This window comes from Nicotiana sylvestris, chromosome 8 (genome assembly GCF_000393655.2).
Source record: "Nicotiana sylvestris chromosome 8, ASM39365v2, whole genome shotgun sequence".
Classification (NCBI taxonomy): Eukaryota; Viridiplantae; Streptophyta; class Magnoliopsida; order Solanales; family Solanaceae; genus Nicotiana; species Nicotiana sylvestris.
The window spans coordinates 31768246-31780965 of record NC_091064.1 but is presented as its reverse complement, the minus strand read 5'-3'; the positions used below and the strand labels follow the sequence as shown (position 1 = coordinate 31780965).

The window sequence follows — 12720 nt, the reverse complement described above, 5'->3', positions numbered from 1 at the left end:
TAACATCATCGTAATATATTACTGCAGAGGGTAACATCGATGTAATACTGCGAGGCGTAACATTAATAAATAATAAAAATATTAATTATTCACTAAAATGATTAAAAATGATAACTTAACATTATAAAAATATAAAAAGATATTTTTTGCATAAATATCATAATTTTCATGAATATGAGCTATTATTGCACAAATGTGCAATTAGCCTAAAAATGCAAATATAATTATAATAATGTAGTAAAATATTTGAAAACATACATATTGGTATAAATGATGAGTTTGAATGATTAAATTACTATAAAAATAATTTGAAGGATAATTATTGAATATTTATATGATAAAAATGCAGAAAGAAATTAATTTAAAGCCTTTAAAAATCATGAAAAATTATGAAAAATGCTCGTATAGGTTCGTGATGATGTAAATATATTATTTTGAAGGTATATATGTATTATTTAGAAATATGAGGGAACAAATGGGTATCAACATATGATATTTGTTATTCACTCGTTTCACACATGTATACTTGTTTATTTGCTCCTGTATGATGTGATTGGACTAGGTGCATGTGACCACGTGTGACGACCCAAAGGGTCATCACCTGTTTTCTTATCCATTCTGTGCTTCCGAGGCCTGAAAAAGGTCATTTAGAGTCGCCTCGATTTGCGTGCACAGTTTGGGCATGTAGCCGGAAAGCTTAAATATGAAATTCTATGAAAAATGCTAAGTTTTAAGTTTAAAATGAATAAATTTGACTACGGTCATTATTTTGGGTAAATGGACCCGAGCCTATAACTTGACGATCCCGGAGGGTCCATAAGAAAATATGGGACTCGGGAATATGCCCAGAATCGAATTTCGAGGTCCAGATCTCGAGAAATGAATTTTTAAAGGAAATTCAGGCTGAGTTCAGTTGCATTCCTGGGTCATGTTGTGTCAGTAGAGGGTATTCAGGTTGACCCAAAGAAGATTGAGGCAGTCAAGAACTGGCCTAGACCAACATCAACTACAGAGATTCGAAGTTTCTTGGGATTGGTAGGCTACTATCGTCGGTTCGTGGAGGGGTTTTCATCTATTGCAGCCCCGATGACCAGGTTGACCCAGAAGGGGGCCTAGTTAAGATGGTCGGAAGAGTGTGAGGCGAGCTTTCAGAAACTCAAGACAGCTCTGACCACGACACCGGTGTTAGTTTTGCCCACAGGTTCTGGGCCTTACACAGTCTATTGTGATGCTTCCCGTATTGGGCTTGGTGCAGTGTTGATGCAGGATTGCAAGGTCATTCCCTATGCTTCGAGGTAGTTGAAGATTCATGAGAAGAACTATTCGGTGCATGATTTGGAGTTGGCGGCCATTGTTCACGCATTGAAGATTTGGATGCACTATCTGTATGGCGTGGCATGTGAGGTGTTCACGGATCATAAGAGTCTTCAGTATTTGTTCAAACAAAAGAAGTTGAATTTGAGGCAGAGGAGGTAGTTGGAGTTGTTGAAAGATTATGACATCACTATCTTATATCACCTGAGAAAGGCCAATGTGGTGGCTGATGCCTTGAGTAGGAAATCAGCCAGTATGGGCAGTCTTTCGTATATTCCGGTCGGTGAGAGACCCCTTGCCTTGGATGTTCAGGCTTTGGACAATCGGTTTGTGAGGTTGGATATTTCTGAGCCTAGTCTTGTATTAGCTTGCGCGGTCGCTCGTTCTTCTTTATTGGAGTGTATCCGTGATCGGCAGTATAATGATCCTCATTTGTGTGTCCTTAGTGACACGGTGTAGCGTGGAGGTGCCAAGCAGGTTACCTTAGGTGATGATGGGGTTTTGAGATTGTAGTGTCGGGTTTGTGTGCCTAATATGGATGGGCTTCGAGAGTTGACTTTAGAGGAGGTCCATAGCTCTAGGTACTCTATTCTTCCGGGCACCGCGAAGATGTATCAGGATTTTCGGCAGCATTATTGGTGGCGTAGAATGAAGAAGGATATTGTTGTATACGTGGCTCGGTATCTGAATTGTTAGCAGGTTAAGTATGAGCATCAGAGGCCTGGTGGATTATTTCATAAGATTGAGCTTCCCGAGTGGAAGTGGGAGCGGATCACTGTGGATTTCGTTGTTGGGCTCCCGCAGACTCGGAGGAAGTTTGACGTAGTATGGGTCATTATTGATAGGCTGACCAAGTTAGCACATTTTATTCCTTTGAGAATCTCCTATTCATCCGAGAGGTTAGCTGAGATCTATATTTGGGAGATTGTTCGTCTTCATGGTGTGCCTGTGTCTATAATTTTGGACCGAGGTTCGCAGTTTACCTCATGTTTCTGGAGAGCAGTTCAGCGAGAGATGGGCACTCAAGTGGAGTTGAGTACAGCATTTCATCCCCAGACGGACGGCCAATCCGAGCGGACTATTCAGATTCTGGAGGATATGCTTCGAGCTTGTGTCATTGATTTTGGAGGCTCGTGCGATCAGTTTTTGCCTTTAGCAGAGTTTGCCTACAACAACTGCTACCAGTCGAGCATCCAGATGGCCCCTTATGAGGCTTTGTATGGTAGGCGATGTCGATCTCCGGATGGATGGTTTGAGCCCGGGGAGGCTCGGTTGTTGGTTATGGATCTGGTTTAGGAGGCCTTGGACAAGGTCAGGATCATTCAGGATAGGCTTCGTACAGCTCAGTCCAGGCAAAAGAGTTATGCAGACCGTAAAGTTTGAGATGTGGCTTTCATGGTCGGTGAGCGGGTATTGCTCCGAGTGTCGCCTATGAAGGGCGTGATGAGATCCGGGAAGAAGGGAAAGCTTAGCACGAGGTTCATTGGCCCGTTTGAGATTCTTGATCGAGTGGGAGAGGTAGCTTATAGACTTGTATTGCCACCGAGCTTATCAGCCGTTTCATGTTTCCATGTTTCGGAAGTATCACGTCGATCCATACCACGTGTTAGATTTCAGCACTGTCTAGTTGGACAAGGACTTATCCTATGAGGAAGAGCCGGTAGCTATTCTAGACCAGCAGGTTCGTTAGTTGAGATCCAAGAGTTTCCCTTCTGTTCGTTTTCAATGGAGAGGTCAGCCTCCTGAGGCATCGACCTAGTAGTTCAAGTCCGACATGCGGAGCCGTTAACCTCACCTATTCCCCGACTCAGGTACTTCCTTCTTCTGTCCGTTTGAGGACGAACGGTTGTTTTAGAGGTGGAGAATATGATGACCCTCTGTTTTCTTATCCATTCTCTACTTCTGAGGCCTTGAAAACCTAATTAGAGTCGCCTCAATTTGCGTGCACAGTCTGGGCACGTAGCCGGAAAGCTTAAATATGAAATTCTATGAAAAATGCTAAGTTTTTAGTTTAAAATAAATAAATTTGACTTCAGTCAACATTTTGGGTAAATGGACCCGTGCCCGTAGCTTGACCATCCCGGAGGGTCCATAGGAAAATATGGGACTCGGACATATGCTCAGAATCGAATTCTGAGGTCCGGAGCCCGAGAAATGAATTTTTAAATGAAATTGTTTTTCTGAAATTGTTAAGTAAAATTGAAATGAAATTTGATTAGAACGTGTTGGTATCGGGCCCGTATTTTGATTCTATCACCCAGTACAGGTCTTATATATGATTTAAGATGTTTCTGTAAAGTTTGGTTAAAATCGGACGTCATTTGACGTGTTTCGGACATGAAATCCTAAATTTGAAACTTGATGAAGTATTTGGAAAAATTCTTGATTTTGAGGTTTGATTCATTGTTTTAAGGTTATTTAGGCGATTTTATCACACTGATAGGTTCGTATGATGATGTTGAGTTAGTGCATGTGTTTGGTTAGGAGCCCCAAGAGCTCGGGAGTGTTTCAGAGGTGTTTCAGAGTGGTTTTAGACTTATGAAAGTTGCAGGTTTCCAGTTCTGGTATGGTCTTCTTCGCGTTCCCGGGAGAACCCTCGCGAACGCGATGAGTAAATTTGCTGAAGGAAATTCTCTTCTACGCGAACGCGTAGACCAGGTCACGAACGCGAGGCAGCAGGGGGATAGACCTTCGCGAACACGTTCCTGGCTATGCGAATGCGAAGGCCAAGTGCCTGGGCAGGGGGAATGGGTAGAACACCTTACGCGAACGCGAGTCCCTATCCGCGAACGCGAAGGCCAAAAAGCTTGATCCATCGCGAACGCGAGAGGTCTATCGCGGACGCGTAGAGTCATTTTGCCCAATTATTTTAAAGTTCCAAAACAGAACCACAAACGGGATTTCATAACATTTTCATAAACCATTTCTTCTCCAAAGCTCCTAGACGATTTTTGAAGCATTTCTTCACCAAAGTTTTTGGGTAAGCATTGTTTAACTCGTTTTCTTCATTTTCCATCAACAACTATTGAAATTCTAGGCCTAAAACATGTAATTAATGGTAGAAATTAGGGAATCGGGTAGAGCTAGGGCTTTTTGATTTTTCTTGATTTAGACCTCGTTTTGGGGTCGAATTTGAAAATAAATTATATATTCGGGCTCGTGGGCGAATAGGTGATTGGGTTTTGGTCCGAATCTCGTGTTTTGACCAAGCGGGCCCGAGGTCTATTTTTGGGATTTTGGGAAGAATGATTGGAAAGTTATAATTGAACATTGGAATTGGATTGCTTAGCACTTATTGATGATATTGAGTCAATTATGTATAGATTCAATCGATTTGGAGCCAAATTCGAGAGGAAAAGCGGTGTTCGAGGCTTGAATTGGCAGTGAAAGTTTGAGGTAAGTGTTCGGTCTAACCTCAGCTTGAGGGATTAGGAGTTGAGTCATATTTGCTACTTGCTTCTTGTTGAGTGCGACATATAGGCATGGTGACGAGTATCTATACGTTGCTGTCGAGCATGACCATGAGTCTTAAATTTGAACTTTGTTGTGCTCTTAGATGGCACTTCGGATGCTTTAACTAATGATCTCCTATATTGAGTAAAGATTGATTTTATCCTCGTAGATCTTAGTTATGATTGAGTATTGTCATTAATTGAGCTGAGAACAAAATGAGTTAGGATTTGGTTATAGCTGATTCTCACTTGCCGGGATGACTATTTTGATATTGTTGTTCCCTTGCCGGGAAGTTATTATATTATTTTTGTTCCCTTGCAGGGATTTCTTATAATTTTGTGATGACTTGTAAATGGGAGCAGGTGATACACCCACCACAAGATATAATAAAATGGGAGCGGGTGGTATGCCTACCACAAGATATAATGAAATGGGAGCGGGTGGTACGCCTACCACAAGATATGATGAAATAGGAGCGGGTGGTACGCCTACCACAAGATCGATGAAATGGGAGCGGGTGGTACGCCTACCAAGATATAATAAAATGGGAGTGGGTGGTACGCCTACCACGAGATATAATGAAATAAAAGCGGGTGGTAGGCCTACCACAAGATATAATGAAATGGGAATGGGTGGTACGCCTACCACAAGATATGAGAAATGGGATCAGGTTGCACGCCTGCAACAAGCTGAAACTGAAAGTGAAAGTTGACTTATTTCTTTTATCCGTGTTTGAAGTTAAGTTGTAGTTTCCTTATTATTCTTTGATATTCTGTTTTATCTGCTACCCCCGAAGCATGTTCCCCTTCCCCAGCTTTGATTGATTATTACCTGTTTAATTTTTCCGCCATATATTATGTAACTGCACAAGTTTATCTGGACTCTGGTCCTGGCCTCGTCACTACCTCGCCGGGGTTAGGCCAAACACTTACTAGCACATGGGGTCGGTTGTGCTAATACTACACTCTGCACTCTATGCAGATACCGGAGTAGCTTTTGATCAGCAGCAGTAGCTCGGGAGCCAGCCTTCATTCCACCGAGATACCAAGGTAGACTTGCAGGCGTCCGCAGGCCCGACGTCTCCTCTATCTTATTTCATATTCTGTTATCTCTTGTATTCGAGACAAACAATGCTATATTTCTTTCAAACTGTTGTATTTAGTACTCTTAGTAGTCCGTGGATGTTGTGACACCAGGTTCTGGTTAGAGGCACATGATGGTCTTTGAGACATTTTCATTTTCTATTTATTTAAGACTTTAGCTAATTTTCATATTCCGCTATTATTTAACGGTTTATTTCCTTGTTATTATAATTGGTAAGAAGTTTTAAAATAAAGGAGTTAATGATTTCTAAGTTCATGGCTTGCCTAGCTTCTACGAGTAGGCGCCATCACGACTCCCGAGGGTAGGAAATCTGGGTCGTGACAAGTTGGTATCAGAGCTCTATGTTACACAGGTCTCACAATTCACGGATAAGCTCAGTAGAGTCTGAGGGATCGGTATGGAGACGTCTGTATTTATCCCCAGAGGCTACAGAATTAGGAAAATTTCACATTTGTTCTTTCCTGTTGTGCAGTTTTGTTTCTCAATACTGATTGCCTTCCTACTCTGTTCTTTCGTAGATGGCGAGAACACGCGCTTCCTCATATACCACTCAGCAGCCCGAGCCCCCAGCAGCAGCTCCTACGAGGGGCAGAGAGCGAGTCCGAGGCCGTGCTAGAGGCCGAGGTAGGGGTAGAGCTCAGCCCCGAGTAGCAGCACCAGTGGAGGAGCCTCAAGTTGATTTTGACGAGGAGGTTCCAGCCCCAGCGGTTCCGGTGGGCCCACCTCAGGTCCCGGAAGGGTTTATTTCTACCCTAGTTCTTCAGGATGCTCTGGTCCGATTAGTGGGCCTCATGGAGAGTGTCACCCGAGCAGGTTTGCTTCCTATAGCACCAGCCGTCTCTCAGGCTAGAGGAGGGGCTCAGACTCTTGCTACTCGCACTACAGAGCAGGTGGCTCCTTAGATTCAAACTCCAACGGTTCAACCAGTTGGGGTAGTCCAGCCGAGTGTAGAAGCTCAGACCGGCGATGGAGCAGCCATGTCTACCGATGCTTTGTGGAGGCTGGATAGGTTCACCAAGCTTTTCACTACTACTTTCAGTGGTGCTTCTTCTGAGGATCCCCACGATTTTCTATATAGTTGCCATGAGGTTCTTAGGAACATGGGTATTGTTGAGACCAATGGGGTTGATTTTGCTACATTTCGCTTGTCTGGATCCACCAAGACTTGGTGGAGGGATTATTGCTAGCTAGACCAGTTGGTTCGCCATCTTTGACTTGGGAGCAGTTCACAGTGTTGTTTTTGGAGATGTTTCTCCCCGTGACTCAGAGAGAGGCCTATCGGAGGCAGTTTGAGTGCCTCCAGCAGGGTTCCATGACTGTTGCCTAGTATGAGACCAAGTTCATTGACTTAGCTCGCCATGCTCTTGTCATACTTCCTACCGAGAGAGAGAGAGAGTGTGAGGAGGTTTATTGATGGTCTGATTCAGCCTATTCGTCTTCAGATGACTAGGGAGACTGGGTGTGAGATCACCTTTCAGGAGGCGACCAATGTGGCCCGTAAAGTTGAGATGGTTCTATCGTAGGGAGGTGGTCATGGGTCGGATAAGATGCCCCGCCATTCAGGCAGATTCATTGGTACCTCGTATGGAGGTAGAGATTCATATGGTAGACGTCATCCTCCTAGGCCCTTTTAGTTAGCTCTTCAGGTTTCTCACGGTGCTTCAGGTAGTCGTGGTCTTCCGATGCAGTATTCTGATCAGCAGTCCTTCAGTGCACCGCCGCTTCAGAGTTTCCAGGGTCGTCATCCCCAGCAGCTGAGGGCTTTTTTTACTTGTGGAGACACGAGGCACATTGCTAGGTATTGCCCTCAAGCTTCGAGTAGTTCTCAGCATCAGTGTTCTCGTCTTATGGTACAGGCATCAGGTGTTCCACAGCCCGCCCAGCCAGCTAGAGGTGGGGGTAGAGGTGCTAGAGGTGCTAGAGGTAGAGGTAGAGGTCCTAGAGGTGGAGCTCAGGCCGCCAGAGGTGGAGGCCAGCCAACAGCAGGCCGTCCTAGAGAGGTAGTCCAGGGTGGTGGGGCCCAGCCCCGATGTTACGCCTTTCCAGCCAGGCCCGAGGCTGAGGCTTCAGATGCAGTCATTAAAGGTATTGACACACCTCCTTTTTACCTACACCTCTTATAGGAACATAGTATAAGGGAGTCTTTCCAATTAAAGGACAATCGAAATGGGATTTATTTATTTAAAGATTCAGAGTCGCCACCTGGGAGATTTATGGTGTCACAAGTCACCGATTTAATCCCGAATTGAGGAAAAGTTTGACTCTGTTTAACAGTCCGCGAACCAAAAATTCGGGTAAGGAATTCTGTTAACCCGGGAGAAGGTATTAGGCATTCCCGAGTCCCGTGGTTCTAGCACGGTCGCCTTGATCATACTTGGCTTATTAAATTTGTCTAATTACTGCCTTTAGATCTTATGTGAATTTATCCATTAACCCCTTTAAATTACTTGATTATTTGTAGTTAAAGAATTGAGTTACACGTACATATACTCTCTTCCTTTGGCATGTCAAAAATAACATCACGCGAACGTGTCCATAATTAATAACGCTTTGTTCATTAAGAAAGTTCAGCCGAAGTTACGCGAACGTATACTCCAATTTATTTTTAAAGAAATCGAAACCGTGTCACGCGGACATGTCCACAATCACGGTGATATTTTAAACGGCCCTAAAGGTTTCTCTACGAATATTTATTATTTTACCTCTACATTGTGAAATTAACACAAGAGCCATTTGTTACTAAGTGTCTAACTATGGCTTGCCTCAAATCTGTTTGGCGGAATCCAGTTAATTAAGCACTAATGGAATTTGAACCCTTACTATCGACATTACCAGTCCCTTCCACCGATGAGACTTCCGGTGATTCCTTGTACCCTCCCCTTACATCGTGTTATCCTTAGTATGCTCTGACCCCGATGTGCTTTGCAATTTGGAAGTTGGTAGTCAGTTTTGACTTGCTTTGAACAAGACTGACATTGAAGCATCTGACATTGAAACATCTTAGACAGATAATCCCAAAAGAAATGAAATGCGATGACTTTGTGGGTTAAGGATAAGAAGAATCCAAAACCAGATGACTGCTACAAAAGGGAAAAAGAAAAAGAAACTTATCTGAGTGGAACAGCTGGTACCAATGATCATGACATGCATTTAGGATTAATCGGCCCAATCTGTCCAACCAATCAACTTTCAGTTGCCGTACGTTGTTGCCCCGGAATTTCCATGACCTGATTACTTCACCCAAACCTTGACATTGTTCGTCCTGCGGTGCCTTGAAACAGTTCTCCCACCAGCAGACCTTTCTCACTTGTTGACTTTTCAACTCACTTTCTCCTCAAGGTGCCCGTGAGGGTTTTCACCAATAAGACTCTCTCGTTTTAATTTCTCAACTCCCGTCGCCTTACGGTACTTTGAAGGTTTTCACCAATAAGACTCTCTCATTTTTTATTTTTTTCCTACTTCAACCAGAGTGTTGCCCCTGACATGAATTACCTTTGCCTTCTTGACTTGGCATCTCTCAAAGACTGATCGGAAGGTCTTTATTTGGACCGTAACGTGGGGTTTTTGATAGGGTTAAAAAGAAAGGATATCAAAGGCTCAAAACAATTCACATGGGTTCAACATTACAACTTTCAGAATTAGATTTCTTACAACATCCACAACTTCTGCCCTAGTTTCTTGCTTGGGGACTTTTGGATATTTATTTTGATCGGACCGAACCGTGAGGCTGCCTACGTATCCTTAAAAGGAATCAGGTCGAACGTAGTTCATGTCATAGAAATTACTTTGTTGTTGTGATTTTTCTCTTCTCTCTTTCTTTTCTTTCTCTCTCTTTTTCTTCTGTTATTCTTCTTTTCTTATTTCTTTTCTCTCTTTTTCTTTTCTTTCTTTTCTCTTTTCTTTTCTTTTCTTTCTCTTTCTTCTCTATTTTCATTTTTTTTCTCCTTTTCCTTTCTTGTTCAATCTTTCTTTTTCTTTTCACTTACTTATCCTCCGCACTTGCATTTCTGAATTGTGTCGTTGATCCCGAAAGAGGGGTATGAAAGAAAATAAATAAGGCTCAAAAAGGGTGACAAGGGATAGTGTTTAAATAGCAGAACAAAATGTCTACGTCATTTCAATCTTCAAAATATGCCAAATACAAACAAGTACAATCAAAGAAAGAAATCATACATAGTATCTCTTGACTGCATCGGAATTGATAGCCATTTCTACACATTTCCCTTCTACATCTGTCAAATATATGCACCATTGGACAACACTCTAGTTACAACAAATGGCGCCTGCCAGTTTGGGGCGAACTTTCCTTTTGCTTCAGCCTGATGAGGCAAGATACGTCGCAACACTAGTTAACCTACTTCGAACTTCCATGGACGTACCTTCTTGGTATATGCTCTTGCCATTCTCTGTTGGTACAATTGGCCATGACATACTGCCGGCAATCTCTTTTCATCAATCAGACTCAACTGCTCCAAGCGGGTTTTGACCCATTCAACGTCATCAATTTCTGGCTCAGCAATAATCCGAAGGGATGGGATTTCAATTTCTGCGGGTATTACTGCCTCCGTGCCATACACCAACAAATAAGGAGTAGCCCCTACTGAAGTGCGTACAGTAGTGCGATAACCCATCAATGCAAACGACAGTTTTTCATGCCACTGCCTAGAACCTTCCACCATTTTTCGAAGTATCTTCTTTATATTCTTGTTTGCTACCTCGACTGCTCCATTCGCCTTAGGAGATATGGGGTGGAATTGCGATGTATAATCTTAAATTGTTGACATGTCTCTGTCATCAGATGACTGTTGAGGTTAGCGCCATTGTCCGTGATGATTACCTTCGGAATCCCAAACCGACAGATGATATTTGAATGCACAAAGTCAACCACTGCTTTCTTGGTCAAAGATTTGAAAGTTTTTGCTTCAACCCACTTGGTGAAATAATCAATGACAACTAGAATAAACCTATGTCCGTTTGACGCTGCTGGTTTGATTGGCCCAATGACATCCATGCCCCAAGCAACAAAAGGCCATGGTGCCGTCATTGTATGCAATTCAGATAGTGGGGAATGAATCAAATCTCCGTGCACCTAGCATTGATGGAACTTGCGCACAAAACTGATGCAATCTTGCTCCATGGTGAGCCTATAATAACTTGCTCAGAGAATCTTCTTTGCCAGAACGTACCCACTTATATGCGGTTTACAAACTCCGGAATGTACCTCAATCATGATTACTGTGGCTTGTCTTGCATCTACGCATCTTAACAATCCAAGATCTAGAGTTCTTTCGTATAACACCCCTCCGCTGAAGAAAAAATCTTCTTGCCAATCGTCAAATTGTTCTTTTCTGATCACCTGTGGCCTGTACCGGATATACCCCCATCCGGAGGTATTCTTTGATATCATGGAACCATGGCTCCCCATCAAGTTCTTCTTCTACCATATTACAATAAGCATGCTGATCACGGACCTGAATCTACAAAGGGTCCATATAAGCCTTATTTGGATGATGTAACATTGACGCTAGAGTGGCCAAAGCATCGACGACTTCATTATGTATTCTTGGGATATGCCTGAACCCTATTGACTAAAATGGTTGACAAAGATCATGCAAACACTTTCTGTACGGTATGAGTTTCAAATACCGTGTTTCCCATTCTCCCTGAATTTGGTGCACCAGGAGGTCCGAGTCACCCAAGACCAAGACTTCCTGGACTCCCATATCCATAGCTAACCTCAAACCCAAAATACATGCCTCGTACTTAGTCATGTTGTTGGTACAGTAAAAATGAAGCTGAGATGTAACAGGGTAGTGCTACCCTATTTTAGGAGTAAGTACTGCTTCTATCCCCATGCCCTTCATGTTTGCGGCTCCATCAAAGAAAAGTTTCCATCCAGGCTTCTCGACTTGTTCTAACTCATCAATGTGTATCACCTCTTCATCAGGGAAATAAGTTTTCAAAGGTTCATAATCTTCATCAACCGGGTTCTCGGCCAAATGGTCCGCCAAGGCCTGTGCTTTCATTGCAGCTCGGGTCACGTAGACAATGTCAAACTCTATGAGCAGGATCTGCCACTTTGCAAGCCTCCCTGTGGGCATAGGCTTCTGAAAGATATACTTCAATGGATCCAAGCGAGATATGAGATAGGTAGTGTAAGATGACAAATAATGTTTCAGCTTCTGTGCCACCCAGGTTAGGGCGCAACATGTCCTCTCGAGATGAGTGTACTTGACCTCGTACGGTGTGAATTTCTTGTTGAGATAATATATGGCCTACTCCTTCCTTCCACTGATATCATGTTGACCCAATACACAGCCGAATGAATTGTCTAATACCGTTAAATATAGAATCAAAGGTTGCCCTGGTTCTGGCGGGACCAATACGGGTGGATTTGACAAATACCCCTTTATCCTATCAAACGCCTCCTGACATTTATCTGTCCATCTAACTGCAGCGTCTTTCTTTAACAGCTTGAAGATGAGCTCACAAGTTGTCATGAGCTGAGCGACGAACCTGCTGATATAATTCAATCTCCCCAACAAACTCATCACCTCGGTCTTGTTCTTCGAAGGTGGCAATTCCTAGATGGCCTTGACTTTTGATGGGTCCAATTCAATACCCTGGCGGCTGACTATGAACCCCAGCAACTTTCCAGACGGCACCCCAAAAGCACACTTTGCAGGATTAAGCTTGAGATTGTACCTATGAAGCCTTCGGAAGAACTTCTTCAGATCCCTGACATGGTCAGACTATTTCCTAGACTTCACGATCACATCATCCATGTACAACTCGATTTCCTGGTGTATCATATCATGGAATATTGTTGTCGTTGCCCTCATGTAGGTT

The 12720-nt window shown here is 43.2% G+C and overlaps 1 protein-coding gene across 1 annotated transcript; it reads right to left on the bottom strand.

Annotated features, from left to right (window-relative positions):
• Positions 1 to 10220: 10220 nt before the first annotated feature.
• Positions 10221 to 10550, bottom strand: LOC138874877 (uncharacterized). Its single transcript, XM_070153664.1, has one exon. It carries the CDS (start codon positions 10548 to 10550, stop codon positions 10221 to 10223), a length of 330 nt encoding a protein of 109 aa, XP_070009765.1.
• Positions 10551 to 12720: the final 2170 nt, after the last annotated feature.